The sequence below is a fragment of the Phaenicophaeus curvirostris genome, chromosome 8 (genome assembly GCF_032191515.1).
Source record: "Phaenicophaeus curvirostris isolate KB17595 chromosome 8, BPBGC_Pcur_1.0, whole genome shotgun sequence".
Taxonomy (NCBI): domain Eukaryota; kingdom Metazoa; phylum Chordata; class Aves; order Cuculiformes; family Cuculidae; genus Phaenicophaeus; species Phaenicophaeus curvirostris.
In genome coordinates this window covers 133,371-158,051 of record NC_091399.1, presented here as the reverse complement: position 1 = coordinate 158,051, position 24,681 = coordinate 133,371, and the positions used below count along the sequence as shown (strand labels likewise).

The 24,681-nt window shown below is 45.8% G+C and overlaps 1 protein-coding gene across 3 annotated transcripts in view; it reads right to left on the bottom strand.

Moving 5' to 3' along the window:
* LOC138723156 (3',5'-cyclic-AMP phosphodiesterase 4B) overlaps window positions 1-24,681 on the bottom strand; it is a 170,661-nt gene that overhangs the window by 60,298 nt on the left and 85,682 nt on the right. For 2 of the 3 annotated variants that reach the window (XM_069862043.1, XM_069862045.1), the window contains exon 2: window positions 2,070-2,264. In XM_069862043.1, coding sequence (XP_069718144.1) covers window positions 2,070-2,264 — 195 coding nt within the window. Of the gene's footprint in view, window positions 1-2,069; window positions 2,265-13,864; window positions 14,005-24,681 lie in introns of those variants that run through there. The other variant, XM_069862044.1, reaches the window with a different exon arrangement.

Here is a 24,681-nt window from a genome sequence, read left to right as displayed (position 1 = left end):
ATGGAAAGGTCTCTCAGTGCCTACCCAAAACAACTCGGCTTGAGTGGCTGTTCGGATTGGTAACACCAGGCAATAAAAGCCAGGAAATTCAAAAGTTAAGGCAGCACCACGGTGGAAAAAAACACATAACGGTCCAGGGAAAGGTCAGCTTTGAATTTCCTGGCTTTTGTTGATCTCTGCCACATTCTCTAATGTTATTCAGGCTCTGGGTTTTTATCTGGCTGTTTTCATCATGGAAGATTTGAGCAGAAGTTCTGAGAAAAATACATTGTCACCATCAACAGGAGGGATTTTTTTTTTGCAATACTGTATATAGTACTTCTGCATATATACAAAATCCAGTATGATTTATCTAACTGATACACAGCAGGGCAGAGGTATTGCTGCACACTGCAGACCTGATTGTGGTTGGAAAGCAAGGGAATCCAGTGAGGCTGCTGGTGGGCTCCCATCCCTTGATGTTCTGTAATGTGCACCTAATGCACTGTGTGAGGGCAGGAAAGCAGGCACGGCTGCAGGCAGGAAAGCAAACGCATCTGCACACAGGAAAGATGGGGCATGGCTGCAGACAGAACAGGTAGAGCTGCAGACAGGAGAGACTGGGCATGGCTGCACGCAGGAGAGATAAGGCACGGCTGCAGGCAGAAGAGAGCAGGCATGGCCTCAGGCTGTCATGGGCAATTCTAAACAGGTGTCCACCAATGCTAGGCCCCTTCAAATACCCTTCAGGGGTATTCTCCCTGGCTGTGCTGCCACAGAGTATGTCTACTTGTCCAGACTCACGTATCAGTGCTGCTAAGGCTACATTTTAATTGAAGTTATCTCAACACTGACATCATATCACTGATATGAGATGCTGACTCCCCCAAGTGCTGCAGAAGCCTTGATACCTGCAGTAAACAGACACCTCTAACTGCAGGCAGCTAAGACGCTGGAGGAGATGTCGGGGGTGAGTACAGCTGGATGGGACTCTCCCTGCCACAGTACAGCTGTGTTCACCAGCACACTGCTGGGAACACCAATCAGGTATTAAAATCCATCGTTTACATGGTATTTGCATAACTCAGAGCGGTTACTTTGTCTCTGGTAAACATTTACTAGATGTTAACTAACAGGGATGTTCTCTGTCAGGAGAATTCTTGTGGATCTTGCTAATATTTAGATTTCTATTTCATGACAAAACTTCAGGGCTTTCATAACAGCTTAACTTTTTTATGAGCACTTTTTTTATAGCTTAATGATCACTTTAAAACTTAAAACTGTGCCTTTTAAAATAAAGGGCTGCATATCCAGGACACTCATTTAAGCTCCATGCTCTGTGTTGTACTGATCCTCTCTAGCTCAACCATCTGTCTCGGCTTTCTGCTGTATTTTCCACTCAGTTCTAGCGAACAACCCATGACAGAAAACGGGACGGAGAAAAGTAATACTGTAAATACAAGTACAGTCATATTTCTATTGTCCAGGCTAATGGAGCGTTACCTACTTAAGAAAAAGCAGAGATGATGTTAACCAGGCTCTGGGAATGCACGGTGAGAGTATAACAGAGAAAAGAGTGTGCAAGCAAGCCAAGCACTGGAGTGACACGGTTCTCCTGCCTGCAGGAGAGACAGGCATCTTGCAGTGGTATCTGCTCTGAGCACAGCCCAGACACTACCCTACAATTACCTACAAGTGTTTCACACCCCAAACAATTCCATGTGAAGAACTAGTACCAGGAAAGGTAAAATGCAATAATTCCCTGTTACGTCAGGGTATGGATTTGACAGCTTTTCTGCTAAACCATGGAGAAACCATGGTTAGTGTTTGATAGGAACGGTTGGACTTGATGATCCGGTGGGTCTCTTCCAACCTGGTTATTCTGTGATTCTGTGAAAACGGGAATGTTTCAAGGATGGGATGGGGAGGGGGAAGTCATGCCTTGGCAGACTTTAAAAGCAACTGTCTCAGGCACTCAGGCTATGAAATGCGAGTACCACCCATAAACACCTCCTGAAAGAGCTCTGCGGATTACAGGAGGCCATGTAAAGCTCTTAGTTACTGTGAAACATGACTGAATTTATGCTTACTGTTCACTTGGGAGAGAAGAGTTCCTGGACATCGTCTTTGGTGATAAGTCATAGTCGCTGTCAGATCTGTACAGGAATGACTCCCTGCGCTGGCTGTGGCCTGGGAACGTCGTGTGCAATACGAGTCCTGACGAGGAGCTGGCCTGCGGGTCCAGTGGGCTGCGACCTGGTGACGGACCATTTTCCACATCGAAGCTGCGAACGAAACACATACTGCATGTCATTCACATCTTCCAAAAGATGTTTTCGGTGCATGGCGCAGGACTGCCCTAAGTGTATCGCGCTGACATTGCTCACATCCTCTCATTCACTCAGTACTGCAGATGCAGGGCCACATTTACTGGAGCCTCTCACTGGCATATTTCTATTGTATGCAAGCAGGACTCTGCATAACAATAAAATATTTAATCTGGAAGCTTCTTTCCTGACTGCATCTGCTCAGACCCCTTTCAGCTTGAACTTTGCTAAGCTCAGTGCAGCTCCTGTCACTCTCAGTACACACAGCAGCCAAACGTCATCCCCAAGCTCTGCAGCTCTCCCCATGCCACCCCACAGCTGCAGCGTTTGCAGGAGTCAAGGGGGTTGATTTTTCAAACTTCATGCTAAGCCTTGCAAGTGTAACAGGGGCTCAAGGAGCTGTGACGTGTCACTATCCTCCAGTCAAGCCCTGTCTCCTTCTGTTCTGGAAGCAAACTCTTGAAATCCTGTGAGATTAGTGAGGACTTGGCAATTTTGCGAGCTGGATGCCCAAGTCTCTTTTCAGCCATAGTTCACGGCTTAGCTACTTGAAATACCAGTTCTGCGACTTTCAAGTAGCTGGGCTGCAAAATGGAGGACTGCTTACAAAAATAATAAAAAAGACCCTAACCTTCTGTCACCGTTTCCATTACACACCCAGTTTCTTACGGTTTCATAACTTGGCAGATGCAACTTGTGGCTGAAGTCACTCTGGACACTTTAGTAAGTTTTACACCCCTTGTAAACCCTGAAAATAAGCAGGTTGGACTCCCCTACCTGGGCACTTGGACCTGATATAAATACCATATGTGTGACTATGTTCCAACTAAGCCAAGTGAAGTACGGCTGCGTTCAGTATGAATTTTCTTGCCTTTGGAAGTCCGAGGCTCTACCTCACTTGCAGCGGGAGCCAAGTCCTCACTCCTGACACAGCACATGCTTCCCCCCATTCCCGATGTTCTCCCAATTTATTGTGCCTGATGACCACCCTTAACCATGCCACCCAGCTGAGCATGCACTCGGACCATGGCCACAACAATGCGCTGCAGTCCCTGCCATATATTTCTCTATCCCTCCTCATTACTGCCTGTTCCCACTCATCATATTAAGTTAATAGATCACCCTGAGCACAGCAGCAGGGAGACTTCATCTCTTCCTCCACCCTACTATGTCACGGGGAGGCAGACAAGGTACCTAGGAAAAGAACCCAGCAAAATCTCTTGTCGATCTGAAAGCAACGCATGCAACCCTGAAAAAAAACAAGGGAGTCTGCGTCCAGTTACAAAACTTACCTCGGTTTACTCTCTTCTCTACTGTGAGTCCACACACACACATTCAATACAGGTTGACCAAGAGATAAATGAGAAGGGGTAGAGAAACACCAAACACAGCAGAAGGGTATAACCGGTAGGGAATCTTGGGGAAACCTGCTGATGGGAAGGTGCCATTGCTGTACTCAACCTGCATTATTTAGATACAAGGCTGTGCAGAACGAAAGACCAAGCAGGTTGAGAACAAAAGTAGCCTCTCCCCTGTTCGGACAGTGACCTGACACCTCCAAGTATTAAGGCATTCTACCTCCCAGTCAAGTAATCTGATTAAAATCCAGACTCTGTGTCATAGCCTGGTTCTCTGGGTATCGGCAGGAAGGGTGCAGAGCAGGGAACAAACTCTCTCACCACTCAAAACCTGGCACCAACTACAACCTCAATCTTAGGTTTTGCAGAAGCATTTCAGGTTCCCGTACAATACAACTGAATGCCTTTCCTGGACAAGCACCACACTGTGGCGTGACACCAAACTGTGTCCAGTGACGCAGGAGGGGGACGCCCTGGAGGCAGCAGTGCGGGTGAAACACAGGCTGCACACCCTGACGTGGCAGCCCCTGATGCAAGTTGCTTCCTGGCACTTTCAAGTTCATACACCAGCTACTTTGTACAAGCAACAGATGATGAATTACTGAACAATTTATCAAATATCAGTAATGATACATAGCATCTGAGGGACTGCGTACTTTACTTAAGGAGTTATATTTATAACATAAAGATGTATTTATAGTTGTGTTTGTGCTTGGGAGGGAGTGGGTGCTCCAACAGATTTTTTTAATGTCTCCAGAAACTACTTACTGGGGTGGAGCAATAAATGACTGGATCTTCTGCAGCACCCCACAGCCTTCTCATAAATGGAAAATAAAGCTTCATTTGTCTGGTTAAAAATAAAGATGGCAAAGGACAAAGCACCACTACAACAGGCTAGAGAAAAAAAAAAAAGCTATAATTTGCTTTGCAGTATCTTCGAGCAACAGCACTCACAGTCAAGACATCCAATTTTTGAAACAACATTGGCACAGGAGCACCAAAAGCAGTTCAGCAAGTTCCAGCCATAAAATACCAGCAAACACTCGAACTGTTACTCTGCAGTTGCTCCTCACCCCATGTCCATGCCAAGGGATGGTGGGTGAAATATCTTTGGCCCAAAGCACAGTCACTCACCATGACGTGCTGCTCCTTTCCCTTACCTCCCATGCTGATGCCAGGCTCTCTTCTGCACAAGCATGTGGATGCCCAGCAGGCTCAGTATTAAGTGGGCACTGCTGAGACTCAAAATTACGCTACCTAAACATGTAGGTCACATACCTGGTATCTAAGGTCCCTATAAATCATTCAATATGAGATACATAAACATCTGTCCTCTATAGATCTCTCCACAAAGTATTCCTTGCTTCCAGCCTTGGGAGCTCCAGCCCACCAAGCTCACATCATTCCCCACCAGCTTTCAACATGTTATCAGGTTTATTCAGCCATTTCCAAGCGTTGTGACAGTCTCAGGGGGCTACTGAGGACTTCTAAGAAGTTAAGCCCCGTTGCACAGAGCTAAAAAGTGGCTCCACAGGAGGAAAGGTGACAGCATCCGAATGGGATGAGCATTAGTTAACTACTGATATGAATCAGTGGCAATCCCTAGGCCTGAAAATAGCTGCAAATCAAGGACTTGAGCGACAGACAAAAACAAGTCTCTTCAGCCCTGCCTGTTTTTACCAGAGAATTCAGGAATGTTCAGTTCATGAGAGCGGGTGAGTGGCACTCCTAAGATGAGCACATTCTCAGGGTTACTGACCACTAGCAGAAACCCAGCAGCAGATGCAGAGGAGGATCCAGTTGATGCAGAAAGCCACAAATCCCAGTGCCAGGCAAAGGGAACAGCAGACTCGACAAGCAAAACTCAACCTGGCAAAAGCACAACGAGCCCAGGAAAGTCAAAGCATGCAATGGCCAGGGCAGTGCCACAGCCCAGCGAGTAACCCCTTTCAGGGCTGCAGAGCTGTGAAGGAAGGTGGCCGGTCCCCTGGCTTTCTCTTGGAGCCAGGCCTCAGTTAACCTCAGAGTCCAGACTCTCTATTTACCTAGCTGGATGAGAGGAAAGCTAGGGGTGATGGAGAAGGGGAAGCAGTGGGGCTGGCAGCAGGAGGAGCAGGGAGGCTGAAGAGTAACGCTCAGCAAGAGGGTCAATGCAAGGGACAAGGCAGCCGCAGCCCTGTCTCTTTTCTCTCTCTGCAGATTTTAATAAACCAGGATCTTAATAAAGTGAAGAGCAAAGATAGAGACAGCAGGTGGCAGGAGTTAGCTGTGGCTCGCTCCAACAGGCAGCGAAGGGGATGCTTGCTTTGAACCTGTGGAAAGATACGATCCTAACACAGTAATAAAGGGAGGAAATAGGCAACAGCAAGCCAGGAGAAATCATGCTCAGCTGTAAAACACAACAAGGTTTCATGCGTCATTCTGCAGAACAAAGAACATTAATAAAAGCAAGCCTCAGCTGTCCAAATGCTGTGGTTTTTTACAGTAATGACTATAATTTCTCTACATTAAAACCCACTGCCATCCTTTATCACAGCGGGAAAGCCCAACCAAGCCTCCGCAGACAGAGGGATCTCTGTTGTGAGACTCCCCACCGCCCTTCAGCCATCTCTGCCCTCGCACTGTGATGGGGCCAGCTCCCTGCACTGTCCATGAGGACCTGTTCCTATCAAATCAGTCCTAAACCAATCCTAAGCCAGCCCTGCTCCTTCCCACAGCACAGCACCACCCTCACGTGAAAACATGCCAGTCGCCAAGGTGTCCCAGCAGAAGATGCTGCTTCCAACTTATTCAACAATTCAGCTTTCCAGCTCTTTGATCTACTTCTGCAAGGGGGTCTTGGCACAAAAACTATTTTGTGGAATAGCATAAGGAAGAAACAGTATCCGGAGTGCGCTGTCCCTGAATTAGCATTGCCTGACAGCAGCCTTGGAACGTGGTAAGATTTGGCACAAAAACTGAAAAACAGGATTGCACCACGATTTTGATGTAATTCAGAGTCATTTGAATAGTCATTGCAAGTCAAATGGTTGCCATGAGAGCTACACAGCCCTACAGTTTGTTAGATCTGTAACATGAAACACAAAGACAGACACATTTAAGTCTATCAAACCAGGCAGGCTTGTGTACTTTTTGTTTATGTTATGAATTTACACTTTTCCTGGGGATGACAGCACTGACTCTACAAGAGGGTTTACCATCTGCTTTGCCTTCTCAGGCTCATTCCTGAGGGCATTACTCCTGATCTTCTAACTACAGTGCCACCTTTACTATAGTATCAAATATGTTTCCAAAATACAGTATTTCAGGAAGTCTAAGCAGACTCTGCTCTTTAAAAAGATCCTCTCGCAATCATCAGAGACCTGCTTTTCACCAAGACATTCAGCTGGATTTTCAACAGCGTTAGCAATGAAAAATGCTGTTTCTTACATCTTCAGATCTGTACAGGCATGACTGCTTCTCACTGCTATCTAATTTTGTGCACCTGTTTTCCATTATCCAAACAGCTTGCTTTTTTTTTTTCTAAATAATCTTTCACATGGAAAGGTCTGGGCTTCAAACCATCAGCACTCAATGAAACAGGATGGGATACACAGCAGGCGTGCCGGCGCTGAGCACACCGACAGCCAATGGAGATGACCTAGCACCAGCACCAGGCTTCATGAGGCTGACTGCTCTCAACACTGCAGAGTACTTTGATTTCTCCTTCTCTCCTTCTCCCATCAAGGGGAACACCTTCTAGCTTTCAGGGGCCTCTCAAAGTGATGAAATTCCTCTGCCAGGTTTGCCCCTTGTGTGGCTCCTAATTCTTTATCTCCAGAGCCTGAACACCCGTGCCTCCTGAAATATAGCCAGCAAACTCCTTGCACTCCCTCCCAGCAATGCGTACCACAGCTGCCTGGCACAGAAATCCCAGCAGCACTTATTTAAGTGTTTGCAATATAAACTGTCATCTGCCGCTAAACATGTTATTAAGCCTCCGTATGTATAACAACGCAAAAATATATGTTTATTTGACTTTGCTGTCTCTGAATATACAAGTTCATGCCTCCTAGCAGCATTTTCCTTCAACAGGTACAACACACCCCCCTGCCATGGCCCACAGCCCATCGTGGAGGACAGGGCCAGGAATTAGCTTGCCTTGTGCTTACACACAACTTTGAATCACAGGCCCCATGTCCAAGGCAGACCAGAGAGCTGGCGGCATTCCCTTTGCAGCCAAGGTCCATCTTCAGGACAACACAAAGGTAAAACTATGTAGTCAGAGCCCTTACCTCTCTCCAGCAGCAGCACCTCTAACTCTAGCATTACGCTACTGAGGTTCACAGTTTGCACAGCAGCAAATGTAAGCTCAGCCGCCAGCTCGGCACAAGCACTGCTGGATGTTGAAGGATGGTACAAAGTACTCTTTTAGCTTTTTAGATCACTATTCACTACAAAGAAGGCATTGTGCTACCTGCTTGTTCAGTGTCTGCAGCAACCACTGCCTGAAACTCTCAGTCTGGCACATTAGGTCCTTGAGCCGTTACTTCTCCCCAGTGCCATTCAGTCCCCAGCACCGCTGAAAGCCACTAGGCTGTGGAGCCACCACGCATGCCTAAGGATGCCGGGCTGACCTGGCTGCAGCCTTGCACTGTGCCCAAACAGTCACCAGGAGATGGTGAGAAAAGTACAGGAGGGAGGTAAAAGCAAGTTTGGATTTTCTTCTAGCATGGAGGGTTCTAAGAATTCTAATCCTTTTCATGTTTACTACAGATAAGTAGCTTGACATTATCCTGTAACAAGCTAACACCATGTGGTTGTTTAAGTCCCCCAAAGAAGAAATCCCGAATTCCATGAACCACTTGTTATTTTACCAAATATACATTCTGGGCTATTTTATCATCTTGCTATGGTTCACTGCCATTAGCCTCTGAAAAATAGAAGGCGCAATTAAACATAGCAGACATCCTCCATATTTTCACTTCCAGAGCTTGTAAATGCAGTTGGGTATGAGTGTGATCACTCTTCACACAGGCAGCAATGCCACTTCCTAAGGGCCTTTTCCTCCTGAAAATATTCTAGCCAGCAACGTATGGATTAGCTGCTCTTCCTCTCTACCGTTGCTGCCCAAGCTGAGGTATTAACAAGGTATTAGCTCTCCCATGCAGCAGTTAGACAGATCTTCTACTTGCCTTGTGGGAATTTCTGCCCAGCACCCTCCACCCACTCATCAGAACCAAATCTGCTCTGGCACACAGGCTGCGCATTTGCTGTGCCGAAGGACCCAGTTGGGTCTTGCAAAGGGGCAACTGCCATTTATTCCCCGCTGGAAAGGTGCTGGACAGGCACCAGGGGGACAGCACCATGCTACTCAGTAGACACTTGCTGGATTTTGGCATTACCAGCTTTGTGAAACGGTGTTGCTCTGCAGCACAGATGTTTACATTCAAGTTACAGGATAGTATTTATCCCAATATGTCCTGCCTGTTGTGCTCTGTTCAGTGTCAGTTCACCTTTTACAGCCGCATCTAAGCATCGTAACATTTTATAGACTCTCTTACCCCATACACCAGCCGCAGATGCTGCCTCCTGTGGAAGAGGCTGCCCGTGGCAGTCTGGCTCGTGTGATGAGGACCCCAGCACGAGGACGCAGCTGTGTCCAGTGCCTTCTGCTGGGGCTCCAGGACACCTTAGAGCGTTTCTGCCAACCCACAAACTCCGCTCCCTCCCCAGAGCCAGCTTGGGGTGGGTAATTCCACCCATCAAGTGGGTACACTGGGTCTGGCCTTACATTTTCCCCACCAGGGTATTAGCAGTAATAAAAGAGGAATTAAGCCATATATTGCATCTTTTATCAATATATCTTAAAAGTATCTCGTATATCTATTACGTGTAATCTGCACTTAACACTCTTATAAAGCATATAGTGCACTAACGGCAAATGCAAGCAAGCAGCAAGAGTCTCAAGGGTCCTGTACGGCAAATGATCTTTGCTTCCAGTACATACGAAAGGGTTCCCGTATCTGTACAGAACCAGATGATGAGGCTGCCAGCCAGAGTCACGGTTTATTTCATCCTGACCTTAAAAAAAGGATCGCCTGGCATGACTCCAAGAGGCACTTTTGCATTTTCAAACAAGCCAGCAAGCTCACAGTGAGACTCTTTGCTCTGCCATAACTCCGGCTGGCTGCGACAGGCTGCTTCGAGGCAGCAGCTACAAATCAAATAGCTGTTCTGATCTGCTGTCAGACAGACTGGAGACAGGAATAAAATGACAATAATTTTTAACAAGTTGCAGAGACCACAGATTTTTCCATTTTACCTGGCTAATCTGAGCTGGGAGGACAGACAGCTTTTGAGTCAGAAGATTTACAGATTTTCTGCACTCATGTTTTAAACTGCCCTCAGCCCATCTACAACACCCTAAGTCCAGCAGTGGATGTGTGGAAAGCTGCTGCACTGAGAAATGCACCAAGCCTTTTCACTTCATTCATAAAATAATTATTTGGCCTGTTTTTTTTTTTATTTATATCCATAATTGGTATCTGTGTTCCCTGCCAGCAAAAAGACAACTAAATGTCCTAAGATGGTACCCAGATCATTAAACCCTTTGGAGACTCAGCCCTCCCAAAAATAATTAATCTAGTTGGGTACCTTTCAGCAAAATTTTACTTGCTTCACGTCTTTCAAATGTCTATACTCTTCATCTTTTTTACCAACAGGAAAAGACAGTGTACATAGCCAACAGCAAAGCATACTGATGTGATTTCAAGGACAATCTTTTTTATAGCTCTCATTGATCATTACAGGCCCAGCAGAAGCTGAATGCAAAAGTGGCCTCATCCAAATCATAAGCATCTGCCAACTGGTACTATTTGAGGACAAAATATTAAGAATGGAAAAACCTGGCCCTCTGGCAGAAAGTCACGTTTATTCTAAGCAGTTTGGCATGTGTACCAAATAGATGGCTGGAAAGGGCATCCTCTTCCAGGGCACTGCAATAATAACCAGGGACATCAGTACCCTGTGGTTAATACAACTTCAATTGAATATTTGCTATAAGCACTTCACTGGCAATCATGGTGTTTCTAAGCAAATGCAGAAAAATGGCTCATATGTACATTTTCAAGTTGCAGCTCCTCTTTCATCCTGGTCAATCGCAGCCACAGCCAACACCGCACTTCTTGCTGCTCATTTGTTTTGCTACCATTAACATATCAGGATCTTGACAGCAAGGCCAGAGGGGCTCAGCTCATTCACCCTGCTGAAACACCCACTGAGGGATGATGCCCTGACTCGGTACATGTACCAGGGACAAAGGGCAGCAGAAGAGATGAGATATTCACGCTAAATGACAACGCTGGCACAAGAGCAAGTGGTTATGAACTGGACGTGAATAAATAGAGGCTAGAAACTAGAGAAGGATTTTTTTTTTTTTTCGCCTTAAGAGCAGACAGATCACGGAACAGCTTTCCTGTAGGAGTAATGGGGGTAAACACTAACTTCATGTTATTACTGGTGGGATTGATAGTATAATTGACTTCAACGTTGTGGGACAGAGCCCAGTGGCGTAGGAGGCTTATCCCACAGCTGAAACCCAGGCTTTGCTCCTGATGGACATGGGAAGGAACCCTCATCCCAGCTCACTCAGAGAGAGATGGTTCCTGCATTTTCCCCACTGGTATCTGTGAATCACCACAGATGAGCTGTATCCCAGTGAACATCTAGCCACTCTGTAGAAGCTTGCTTATTTGAGGGATGTCAAGGTCTGGGGTCTCCTTGCCCCCTTCCTGCCCCTCGGCACTGTGTGGGAAAGGCAGGAAGCCGCCGACCCAGTCCCTTCTCTCCTGCACTAAGCCAAAGCCCAGCAGCAGAGCAGGCAGGCACTCTGGAGAGACACAGGCAAGACACATGCAAGGGGCTGGTGTCAAAAGCACCTTGTACCATCCCAAATGAGACCTCTTCAGTAGTGCCTCTGCCAGCAACGCCGTTACCATAGCTCTAGATACACCCCACACTTCAGCATGTGTGCAGGCACAGGCAGTAAATACAAAACATGACATCTGCTGGCATGCACAATACTGTATTTCCATACATTTGCATTTTTACTAACGACATTGGCAAGCTGCAAGGGATACCTGAGTGCAGCCATGGCAGGGACCAGCAGTGACACACTGCCTATCCAAACTCCCTCCCTTCCTCCTCAGGCTGTCTGAAAACAGAAGGGAGAATTTAAACAACAGATTTTTACTTTCTGCCATTAAATCACATGCTCTGAAATGAACCTTAAAAATTCTGGATGGCAAATTTGATTTAGCAGAAAGAAAACCTTCTATAACATGGCAAGACGACAGAACTGGTGGGCAGCAAGAGGAAAACCTTCTGTGAGAGCAACTATGGGCTCGAAAAGCCAGGCAGGGCAAAAGTTCTGAAGCATATTTCATGGCCTTTATGCCAAATGGTGAGCTCATGCAGTAAAAACAAGGCCCCAGATTTTCCAGGTGTGGCAGAGCTCAGGAAGTCAGCTCTTGCAGGCCTGCCAGCTATTGATCGCAGAATGCTTTTGGAAGCAGCCAAACCTTATTACCCATTACATATGCCATCCATGATCTGTTCTTTTTTCCCTTTAACCTTTTTAGCATCCTTACAGCATGCTTCTCCAACCAAAAGAAGTCTTCTAAACCACAGCCTGTGTCTGCAGAGGCCGCCCCCTCTGTGGGTGCCTTTGCTGCCCAGATCAACACGGTTCTCATCACAGTTCTCCGTCTCTCACTGAGACAGCACATAAGTCTATGCTTCTGTTCCTGGCTGAAACTCCCAGCCTGCCACTTCCTTCACACACAGTTTCACAACCATCTTGTGACTCCTCTACAGCATGTTTGTGCTTGCAATAGTCTACGTCTTCTTACTGCCAAATCATCTCCTTGCTCAAGTTCTTCCTCAGCTCATCATCCTGCCATAAAGCCCTTCAGAAATGCTCCTGCCAGCCTCCTACACTGCCTCCTCACACCACGGCATCAGATACGCTGCTTCTCAGCCAACTCCTCTGTGCTGCACTTCTAAAAACCTCTTGGGAAGGAATTATTTCTCTGATGTAAAAGCAGATAGTGCACTGTTGGCACCCAAAATATCATTTAATAACTCTTATTTTCTCTAGACCTGCAAATCTTCCCAAGACCTGCTCCAGGGCTCATTTTGATCTTACTTAATTAGTGATCCCTTCAACACTCTGTTTCATGTTGAAAATTACTTGCTGGAATCACTATTTTGGAGTCACTTACTACAAAACATAAAGCTCCACTGTTCAAAAGAAATGGAGTTGAAGGAGCAGAGAGCAAAATACATTGCAGCACCAAATGATGAATGAATTAAATGCAGCTGTAAGTCATCAAGTCCAGTAATGGCAAACAATGCAGCAATACAGCCACAAACACTTGGAGATTAGGAAGAAATATTAGCAGAGCACTTGCTACAATTGATTACCATTTAATAACACAGAAGGTAAAGTTTCCACTGTGAATAAGCATAAATGTGTAGGCACAAAATCATTATAGCTGATTGCAGTTTAAGACTCACGTCATCATAGTAAAAGCTTCATTCTTGAACTAACAGAAATTAGATATCCTGAGTACTTTGTTGTATTGATAAAGATTTGTACTGAGTTAACGAAGAACGAGCAGGCAGAGGTAATCAATGTCCAAAATGGGCCCACTTAAAAAACAATTGAGAGAATGTGTGAAAACCCTCACAGCTGCAAAACCTGAAGATAGTATGCATAGATGTGATATTCCAAGAGGGGGAAAGACACATTTGCTTTCACCAATGAAATACACGAGAGAAAACACCTGAAACTGGAGAGGAGCTGCCGAAAGCTCCTGGGACAGCCCGGAGCGCAGACAGGGCTGCAGCAGTGGGTCCAGCACCCCACATGCAGCCCAGACCCTGGCAATACTGAGGCACTGAGCAAACACCCCAGAACACACCAACACCTCCAGCCAGGGCTGAGCCCAGGGCTACAAGGGGCCATACCATTTTCCAGATCAATATTTTCATAAGCTGTAGATGTGATGGGAGTGTTTAACCCTTCATCTGCTTGCAGAAAAGCTGCATGTGCTAGATTGGTGGTAGCCATATCATTTAAATTGGAAAGATGGATTAAAATTAGCCTGTTCAAACTCAGATTAAGTCCCAGCAGGACACTGGAAGGAGACCTGGCACCTGCCCACATCCTCTGGCACCTGCCTTCTCCAGTCCAAGCCAAAATCCAGTTTTGGAAACTTTTCCTCTTGCTCTCCATGCTTTTGCTGAACTCCAGCAGAAATCAAACTCCTTCCTTCCTTCATGTAAGAGATCAGGCCAGCTCTGACTTTTCAGAATAGGAAACCTTTCTGCAAATGTGCTGGTGCACTTGGAACTGGATGATGGCCAAGAAACCAATCAGTCCCGAGCAAGCAGGACTGTGTGGTATCTGTCTGCCAGCTGCCTGGAACGTCTGGAAAAGATCAAGATTACAGACCCAGGGTGGGAGACAAACAACAGGTATTCCCTTTATACCACTCAGCCAGAATAAAATGCGATATGCTATATTAATAACCTGGTGTCACACAGCAAAACATCTGACCGAGGGGAACATAAAAGGCCACGCAGATATCGAAGGTCTGATGGCAAGTCACGTGAAGAGCAAACAAGATAGCTGGGTGGCAAGAGATGCAACTGGGGAACAAAACCTTAATGTCAAGCCCTTTTGTTCTTAGCAGAGTCAGCCCTAAATGCTTTGTGATTTTCCCTTTCTGCCAAGGTACTGCTTTAATTGGGCAAGGGAGACTGTTTAGTCTATTCAATAAAAGGCAAATGGCACGTGCCACGCTGAGAAGCCATGTAGAAAGAACCCTGCAAAGATTTATTATTGGTAGGGACACTTCTTATTCATTATAGCTTTTTACTTTACTATTGTAAGAAATGTTCTCCACGACTTAATCTAACAAGGCAGCCTTTTTTTATGCATACTGTTAATTAGCCACACACAGAAACCAAATTGTCTAAACGTATACTCGTAGGCTCTGCTTGCCTCAGTAAGCTAAGCCAGAACTAACTCCCAGTCCTTTTCACTTCCTTGTGTGAGGTGGAAGCAAAAGTCCACTGACCACTGAGACAGTCCAAGAAAATAACCACAGACATGTTGGTGGATCTCATCCCTGCCGTGACTCTCCTGCACGCTAGCCCAGCAGGGAGCCAGCACTGCCTTAACCACACACTGCTCTCGCCCACACGGTGAAGGCTACTCTTGCAATGGCTGGAGAAACAAAGTTCTCTCTGGGAGCAGGGGATGAAACCTTATGGGTGCCTTCAAGACATCAAAAGTTGGCCTAGCTCCTAAGTAATAGTGGTGACCTATGGAAGGATGTGGCTTCTCAAGCAAATTTGTGATCCAGAAAATGCGAATGAGCATAAATGAGCTGCTTATTGACTTGAATTTTACAGATAAGTTAATGAACCCTGGTACTTTGTCACAGAAGTAACATCCTAGCAATGCAATGCTCCTTCCTAGACTCTTGTAGCAGCTCCATAATCATCTGAATAGCATCTTTAGTACTTGAAACGCTTTCCAGCATAAAGGAGGTTCAATAGCAACATTCAAGCCTAAAGTAGCTGGACTGGCTGCACTCCATCTTCACAAGAGCATGAAATTCTTGCTGCAGCCTGAAAAAGAAAAAAAATCACTCGGCGCAAATAAGGTTCTTTTTTTTTTTTTAAAAACCACTGATTAAATAGATATTCGCAATATAGAGCACAATAGCTTTGATGGAGCCATTGCAAGCTATTATATAAATCCTTATTCATGCCCATGAGAGCTTTTCCATTTCTTTTTTAATAACAGAAGAGAAAATGCAGCCATGTAAAAGATATTAAATTGCATAAAAATATGTGACTGATAAGTTCATGACTTAAACTCAGAGAAGCAAAAAGACAGAGTTTGGCCTGGAGGTTGTAGCCATCACTTGGTCCCCAGCTGGGAGCTCACAGAACTCATGCTGTGGCCTTGGCTCACTGGCACCGGAGCTCGCTTGGACTCAGCTCTGCAGCACCAGAGCTGCAGAACTACAGCTCTTCTGACAAACAGGATTTAATTGCAGAGTTTATTTATGGATGCACAGGAATGCTGACAAGGAAAGCAAAGCGTTATGCGAGGGTGCTAGTCAATACTTCGAAACTCCATCCTTTATCCTCTAAATATTCCTCCTCTGCACGTACACCACTACAGCCACAGCGCCTTCCAGCCATACATTAGGCAACGTGGCTAACGAACGTTAGCAGTACAATATTTACACTTCCACATACCATGGTACTAACATGTCAGGCCTGATTGAAGACAAGACTTTTGCTAGGGCTTAGGTAATTCTCTGTGCTTCTTCCTGAGAATGAATTTTTTTTTGCCAGAATCCACTTCTTAACACATTTAATCTGAAACAAATATATGATATTGCATCAGTCGCCAGCTGACCTCATTAGCTGAGCTTGATCTACTGCAGCTAAAACTGATCTGGGAAAGCAGCAGTAAGTGTAGAGTTTATAGAACAGTTTTTAAAACACTGTATAATTTTATTGCAGTAAAGCAAAAGGGGGTCAGCTTGTTCTTCCAGACTCCACTCCAAACAACTTACTATCTTCACGGATGAAAAAAAACGTAGGCAGCCTTTTGTGATTTGAGTGAAACTAGGACATTCAATTGATAACCACTTCAAAACTTCACTCACAGATGTCTGTTCTTCAGCTAATATTTATTCTCTAGATTTTCAAGAAAGCCCCTTCATGTACTTTGCATGGCTAGATATAGACACAGCATCTCCTTCGCCTTCACTTCCTCCAGTAAACCTCTGCTCTTGTAAGTGCCCCTAATCACAAACAGACAAAATCAAGCTGTAACCAGGCAGACTCTCTCTCCCCAGAGTTATGTTGTGCTTCAACACTGGGAGCTTGATGACCCTACCAAGGTGGTCAACTTGACAATTTGGCCCAACACCAGGACTCAAACTAGAAGCCAGTATCCTCATTGAGACCGCATCAAGAAACCATCATTCACCTCAAGAGATCTGTAACTTTAGGAACAGACAACCTGTAATGAAGAAATTTCCAATCCTATCTTACTTCTGTTGCTGGACATCAGAGCTTTGCAGCCAGGTGGCTCTAGAGAAGGTGGGGAGACACATCCTAGGACAACTTCATAACAAAAGATGGCTAAGTGTGATGCTCCCTGGACCTGTGGAGCATTCTCTCTGCCTTGCTTATTGTAAGAGAGGGACTAATTTGTCCCTGCTATGAGTGGTGAGCTTCCTTCCAAAAGCTGTGCCATCCATATGCATCCACACAATGGTTCTTCACAACCAGGCAGGCCACTGCTTCTCTTGATTTCACTGACCTAAGACACTCCATTGAGACAGTCTGTGGTCCTCACTTCACACTCACTGGCTGTTGATAAGGACAGCACACAGAACCAATCACTTCTTTTCCGCTCCTCAGTGTCAGAAAGAGTTAACAAGAAACATTTGTTTAGGATACCTTCAGACTCTCAGTCTCAACCCAAAACAGATCACAAGACAAACAGACATATATCGAACTCCTCTGAGTGCTTAGACTTTCTCCACTCTGCTTTGCAAGCCACAACTCAGTCAGCAAACCCAGGAATTCAGTTCACTGGCATCACCCTCCCTGTGAATTCTTTCCTTTTTCTGGTGATGTCAGCCAGCTTCAACGCCCACAGGGCTTTCGCCAGAGTCGGGAACTGTTGACGTGCGTGGGGATTCTCACTTTAGCTGACGTGGAGATGATTTATAAGAAATCCCTGACTGCACTTCCTCCAGTTGGCTTCAATCTCTTTCCCTTGATGTTTTTATGGTAAGGCTTCTCCAGGGCTCAGCCCACCCAGGGGTGGCCCAGCTCCCCCCATCCGCCAGCACAATGCACAACTGAGGCAAAGCAACACAAATTTTCCATGGGTTTGTTGAGCTGAGCTGGCTCACTACAGGGTCACAGGTGAGGAGGTGACACAGAGCCATTGATCCTACAGCTGGACTCCATACACTGGGTAAGAGCCTTGCAGGTGGGATGACTCCTGAAAGAACAAGAGCCAAGCACAGGGATCAGGGACTCTGAGAACATCGGGACTGAGACAGACTGCCACACTTCTGTGGAAAGTTCCCTTCACCCAGTAGTAAATCACTCCTACCTGAGCCAAAACCCTGTCCTGTGTAATAGCATGGAAGCAATTACATGGCACAGCAAGACTCAGGTCCAGAAATCTGGAAGAAACTTCATGGGTCGCTGTGTCCAGTGCTCTGCTACTGTAGACTCTACACCACACAAACTCCTCCATAAACTTACTGAGCTTTCTCTTGATTATGTAGTTTCTTCAAGTTTCCAGCACGTCTCCCCAGCTGCCCCAGCAGAGATGTCCTGTGGTGCTGCACAGCAGCAGGCACCACTCCACCAGAAGCTCTCAGCACCAGCATCTCAGCTGGGTCGCAGCTGCTTGCTGAGGAGACCCCACACCCACTGCAAAGCTGTAAGGGGTTCATGGCTCACAATTATCCTGCAGTTACCATTCTGGCTCTCCTCAGCTGTTTTCAGCTAATGAGTTTCCAGGATACAGCTGAAGCTTTTCTTCTTAATCCCCACTTACATGATGTTAAGGCCTGTATTGCTGAACTTCTCCCAAGCCAGGCAATCCTTCCCATGCTGTACTACAACATGCAACAGCGGGTGTACAGATGATCAAAAGATGGAATCCACATAAACATAGCAGTGGAAATATTTCAGAAGATCAGATGTAGGATTTATCCCTGAGAAACCTCATTGCTAACTTCTTCCAGCCTACAAGCTGTCCTTGCTGTACCACCAATTTCAGTGCATTTGCCCTGCACATCTTTCCTTAATCCACCTTACAGCTCTTGCTGAAATCCACACCTCTAGCTTACATCTCACCATATCACCTACGGCACCATGCTGAATTCTTTAAGACAGAAATCTACTGCATTTACTTGAGCTAGGAAAAAAAGTTATCTAATTAGAAACACCCATTAGGGACTGATGTACTTAAGACAGACCCATTTCACAACTGCCTTCCTACTTTTAATTAACCTCTGCTTCAAAAAAAATTGCTAAACCATCTTTGAATGTCTATTCCTATGCTAAGGAAGTGATAAAAATTGAACAGAAATGTCAAAATAAGGCATATAATAAAGATCAAGGCAAAATTATATACATGATCGGTGTAAAAATAAGAGATTTCCATAAGAAACCTTAACAATAAATTGTGATTTAGAGCTTTTCAAGATCCTTGCTAGCTTGCCCTTTGTATAACCTTAGAAATTCTCAGGCTGTGTTTAGTTTATTGTACAGTTCTAAGGAATAGATTATAAATAGAAAATCATAACTCTTTTCCCCTTTCTAAATAGAGATTAAATTTAAGAAATACTTATCTAACTCCCATCAGGAGCGAGCAGTTTGGTGGTGCACACACTGCAAATTAACAGATCCGTATTTCCCAGATTTAAGCTCTTCTGGATGCCAAGGAGCAGGCACGCATTTCCATTAAGCACCATGGCAGAGGACCCATGGTCTTCATGCACTGCGGTGACAGTGCAGCCAGTGCCAGCTCATCGCCTGCACCACCAGCTGGGTGGGATAGGCAGGAGCAAGGACACAGCCATGCACGAGTGAATTCCTCAGTCACCCACTGAGAGCCCCAGCCTTACTTCTCTGAGATCAATTATTTTATTGCACGTTTATATGAAGATTGCAAACATCTGGGAAATATTAGGCAGCTGCTGAAGAGAGAGCAGCTTTCCCTAATGAGCAGAGCACTGCATCACAGTTCCTTCTTCCGTTCCGTGAAAGAGGAATTTTGGGGACAAATTCTGCAGACTCATTGACTTGGTGCCCTGGTGGCACCCAACAGACCTCTGCCTCCCCCCAGCACTTCTGGCAATATACAACAGGTTTATTTCTTTGGGGTTTGGTTCTACAGTCTTCAAATCACTGCAAAATATATTCAGCACCGAACACACCAATGCTACAGGGAAACTGCTTAATGTTCCATCTTGTCTCCAGTCAGATTATGCCAAAATGCCCCAGATCTGCTCCTGCAGGTGAAAAAACTGCCTATCATTTTGCTTAGAAACATGGCAGGGAATCAAATCGTTGCCCAAGTTAATTCTGATGTCTTGGTTTCCTTTCACCTACAATCATTGCTAACAACCTCGCGCTGATGTGACCAGAAACAAGCCAGGTACTTGGTAGAAATAGGTTCAGTTCCAGTAGATGGCATGTGGCTCCTCTTCTCTAGAAAGCTAAGAAGGGTAGCTGTTCTCTTGATGCTTGTCAACAATTCCAGATACGCTCACGGAAAGCATCACTAGTGAAGGGTTTCAGACTCCTTGGTGCTGAGGGCTGGGGAACATCATGAAGTTCATCCAGTGGCACCAGGAGGACTCAGCAGCTCTCCTGAGCACTGAAGCCACCAGCGTGTGGTGGCCAATGCAGAGATGAGTACAGCAGACCTGTAGCTAGTGGAGAATGATTAGCCTGAAAAAATTACCTGAAATCTTAATTCTGACTATATTTTTCTTAATTATTTCCTCTGCTGGTGTAAATCATGACATCTAAGGCATCACTGAATCATTCCTTGTGGGAGTGTGAGCTCTGTCTGTAGAGTCCCCAGAAATTCAGCACAGGCATTTTGGCATTTGCAGGTCACAGAAGGAGTCATTTGGAAGGGTAAACAAGGGTAGCCTGCACCTAGCATATGGGAACATCTAAGCATAGCAATGCTTTGATGGACCGAAACCTTAAGGAGGTGACCTTCAAGAACAGGTACACAATGCCCCCATGATTTCTGGCGATGCAGAACATGAAAACAAATACTGCACACATCTAAAAAGGAACTGTAGAAACAGGTGTAAAACAGCAAGGCAAATCAGCGTTCACGCATTGCTACAAAGAGTTACGCCAGGCTGGGAACGCTGCATGAGAGCTCCAGCCTAGGTCCAAGGGCTGAGGCCAGCAGCATCCCCGAGTTCTCCATGCCAGGCTCCCATGACACCCAGGTAATGCCAGGAGCCTCTGAGAGGGTCTAACATCCACTTTCCTCTTTTTAGGAAAAAGTTTTTGCCGGCAACCTGCCTCTCACTCTTGCAGAGTAGAGATGCTGCTTTTTCTTGGAGAAACATATACCGACTAGCACTTGGCACAGGATGGGTGTTTATAAAAACAAGTGCCAGCTGGGGGAGGACTTGGGTGGCAATACGCGTTCTCTAAAAGCTTTTGGATCTCCTCTTCCCTCTCTGGGGACAGCCCAGCAGTTCAGAGGCAATAAGGACACCTCCAGCAGTTACAGATTCAGTCCTTCTCCCACCCAAGAAACAATGAGCCATGGACTTCTACACAAAATTTCCCCTCCTACTGGTTTCCAAGACTGGTTGATTCTACCTCACATACTTGTTTATAAATTTATGAACCACAGAATGATGCGCGAAATAGTTCTGAAAAAAAAAAGGCAAAGTTTGTGCAACATCTAGAAAGCTGTATTATTGATAAAATCACATAAAATGAATATAAACAAGGTAAGATTTAATCCCTTAGTTCTTCTCATATTAAGTCATTTTGAGGACTTAATTTAAAATACAAAAGTGTTCTGAGAATATTTTGTAATTACAAACCAATGACAAAAAGCATCCAGGAGGAATAATTACATAATTTCTAGATGAACTCACTGCTTAGAACTCACAGCTTAGAAGAGCAGTAATAAATAGATCCTCATATCATTACTGTTGCTGTGGCTGATGACTCACCACTGTTACTGGGATCATATCCCAGAATAGTCATGCTACTCTGTGTACTGCATACAAAATTAGCCATGGGGGACTTACTATTAAATGAAACAGATTTGGGGTTTTAGGATTCATGTGGTCATATCATAAAAACAAAAGCTGTTAAATATTTTACTTGAATGCAGTGAATTTTAGATCCCAGACCTGAAGGTATCTGCTCTCTGTCAGGCAGAATTAGCATCCGTATATACCAACTGCATGGCTTTTTAGGTAACCACTGCCTATCACACCCTTCTGGTTCCAGCAGTACAAGGCAGCCTTTTCACATACAGGGCACAAACATGCCATCTCAAGAGAAAAATACAAATAGTTTCATGAAAACCTAAGGGAATAAGTATACTTATCCAACACTTTATCCCAAGGAAAAAGATTATCTAATTAAAATACATGTGCCTTATCAGCTAAAGCATAATGGAGTATCATTTTGATAGAGCTTAATTCAAAAGGCGTGACGAAGTAGTACGAATCATTAGAAATGTCCTGCTACTAAACTACTCTGTTAAGTCTCCAAGGAACCTGCTTGAAACACCAAGTTTCCTCTAATAAATACTTAATTCTATAACCTCAGTGTTGCCTGGGCTAATGTTTAGTGATAAGATGAGAGGTAATGGTTTTGAGCTGTAAGAAAGATTTAGATTAAATATTAGGAAGCAATTTGTTACTGCGAGGGTGGTGAGGCACTGGAACAGGTTACCCAGAGAAGCTGTGGATGCCCCATCCCTGGAGGTGTCCAGAGCCAGACTGGAATCTGATCCAGTGGAAGGCGTCCCTGTCCCTTCCAACCCAAACCATTCTGTGATTCTATGGGCCACACCCACGCATGGTTGGCTTGCAGTGAACACCAAAGCCTTTGGAAACTGTAGGACAGATCCCCACAGAAAAGACTGATGGTATGACAGGACTAAGAAAGGACTTCCCCACCCGACCTCATAACTTCATTTCCAGACAAGTTGTGTTCTTTCATCTCCTGACACTTATGCACATATCTAAGAACAAATGCATCCTCCACATTCACAACACATTTACTGTAAAGAACATTAGGAAAACGCAAAGTCTACTTTTTTGGCTGAATAAAATCCTCTCCTTGTGCATTATAAAATGATCTAGTAGGCATTACAAGTGGAAGCTGGGCACCACTGAACAGTCTGCCCCAATCCTCCTGGCCTTTGCCCTTTAGATATTGATAAGCATTGATATCTCTAGATACCTAGGTAGATCTCCAAGATACCTCTGAACACCCACAAGAATCATAGAATCACCAAGTTGGAAGAGACCCACTGGATCATCGAGTCCAACCATTCCTATCAAACACTAAACCATGCCCCTCAGCACCTCATCCACCCGTGCCTTAAACACCTCCAGGGAAGGTGAATCAACCACCTCCCTGGGCAGCCTCTGCCAGTGACCAATGACCCTTTCTGGGAAAAATTTCTTCCTAATGTCCAGCCTAAACCTCCCCCAGTGGAGCTTGAGGCCATTCCCTCTCGTCCTGTCCCCTGTCACTTGAGAGAAGAGGCCAGCACCCTCCTCTCTACAACCTCCTTTCAGGTAGTTGTAGAGAGCAATGAGGTATCCCCTCAGCCTCCTCTTCTCCAGGCTAAACAACCCCAGCTCTCTCAGCCATTCCTCATAAGGCCTGTTCTCCAGCCCCTTCACCAGCTTTGTTGCTCTTCTCTGGACTCGCTCCAGAGCCTCAACATCCTTCTTGTGGTGAGGGGCCCAGAACTGAACACAGGATTCGAGGAGCGGTCTCACCAGTGCCGAGTACAGAGGGAGAAGAACCTCCCTGGACCTGCTGGTCACGCCGTTTCTGATACAAGCCAAGATGCCATTGGCCTTCTTGGCCACCTGGGCACACTGCTGGCTCATGTGCAGTCGGCTGTCAACCAACACCCCCAGGTCCCTCTCCTCCAGGCAGCTTTCTAGACAGACTTCTCCTAGTCTGTAGCACTGCACAGGGTTGTTGTGCCCCAAGTGCAGGACCCGGCATTTGGCCTTGTTAAACCTCATGCCATTTGACTCTGCCGAGCGGTCCAGCCTGTCCAGATCCCTTTGCAGAGCCTCCCGACCCTCCAGCAGATCAACACTTCCACCCAGCTTAGTGTCATCTGCAAACTTGCTAAGGGTGCACTCGATGCCTTCATCCAGGTCATTGATAAAGACATTGAACAGGGCTGGACCCAGCACTGAGCCCTGGGGAACCCCACTTGTCACTGGCCTCCAGCTGGATTTCACACCATTTCCCACCACTCTCTGGGCCCGGCCAGCCAACCAGTTTTCCACCCAGGAGAGTGTGCGCCTGTCCAGGCCAGAGGCTGACAGTTTCTCAAGCAGAATGCTGTGAGAAACTGTGTCAAAGGCTTTGCTGAAGTCCTGGAAGACCACATCCACAGCCTTTCCCTCATCCAGCAGCCGAGTCACTTTGTCATAGAAGGCGATCAGGTTAGTCTGGCAAGACCTGCCTTTCGTGAACCCATGTTGACTGGGCCTGATCACCCGGTTCTCTTGCAAGTGCTTCATGATAGCACTCAAGATCACCTGCTCCATGACTTTCCCTGGCACTGAGGTCAGACTGACAGGCCTGTAGTTCCCTGGATCCTCCCTGCGACCCTTCTTGTAGATGGGCACAACATCAGCCAGCCTCCAGTCCAGTGGGACTTCCCCAGTCTTCCAGGACTGTTGGAAGATGATGGAAAGGGGTTTGGCCAGCACATCCGCCAGCTCCTTCAATACCCTTGGGTGAATCCCATCCGGCCTCATAGACTTGTAGGTGTCTAGTCGGGCTAGCAAGGCTCTGACCACCTCCTCTTGGATCATGGGAGCCTCATTTTGCTCCTCTAGCTCCTAGGTTTGTACACAGAGGGAACAACTTTCTTTACAATTAAAGACTGAGGCAAAGAAGGCATTAAGTACCTCAGCCTTTTCCTCATCCCCTGTCACTGTTGTTCCTTCTACATCCAATAGGGACTTCATGGTCGCCCTAGTCCTCCTTTTATTATTTATATATTTATAGAAACACTTTTTTGTTATCTTTCACAGACTTTGCCAATCTGATTTCTAGTTGAGCCTTAGCCCTTCTGATTTTTTCTCTACACAATCTCACTTCTCTCCTGTAGTCCACCCAAGAGGCTTCTCCCCTCTTCCAGAGCC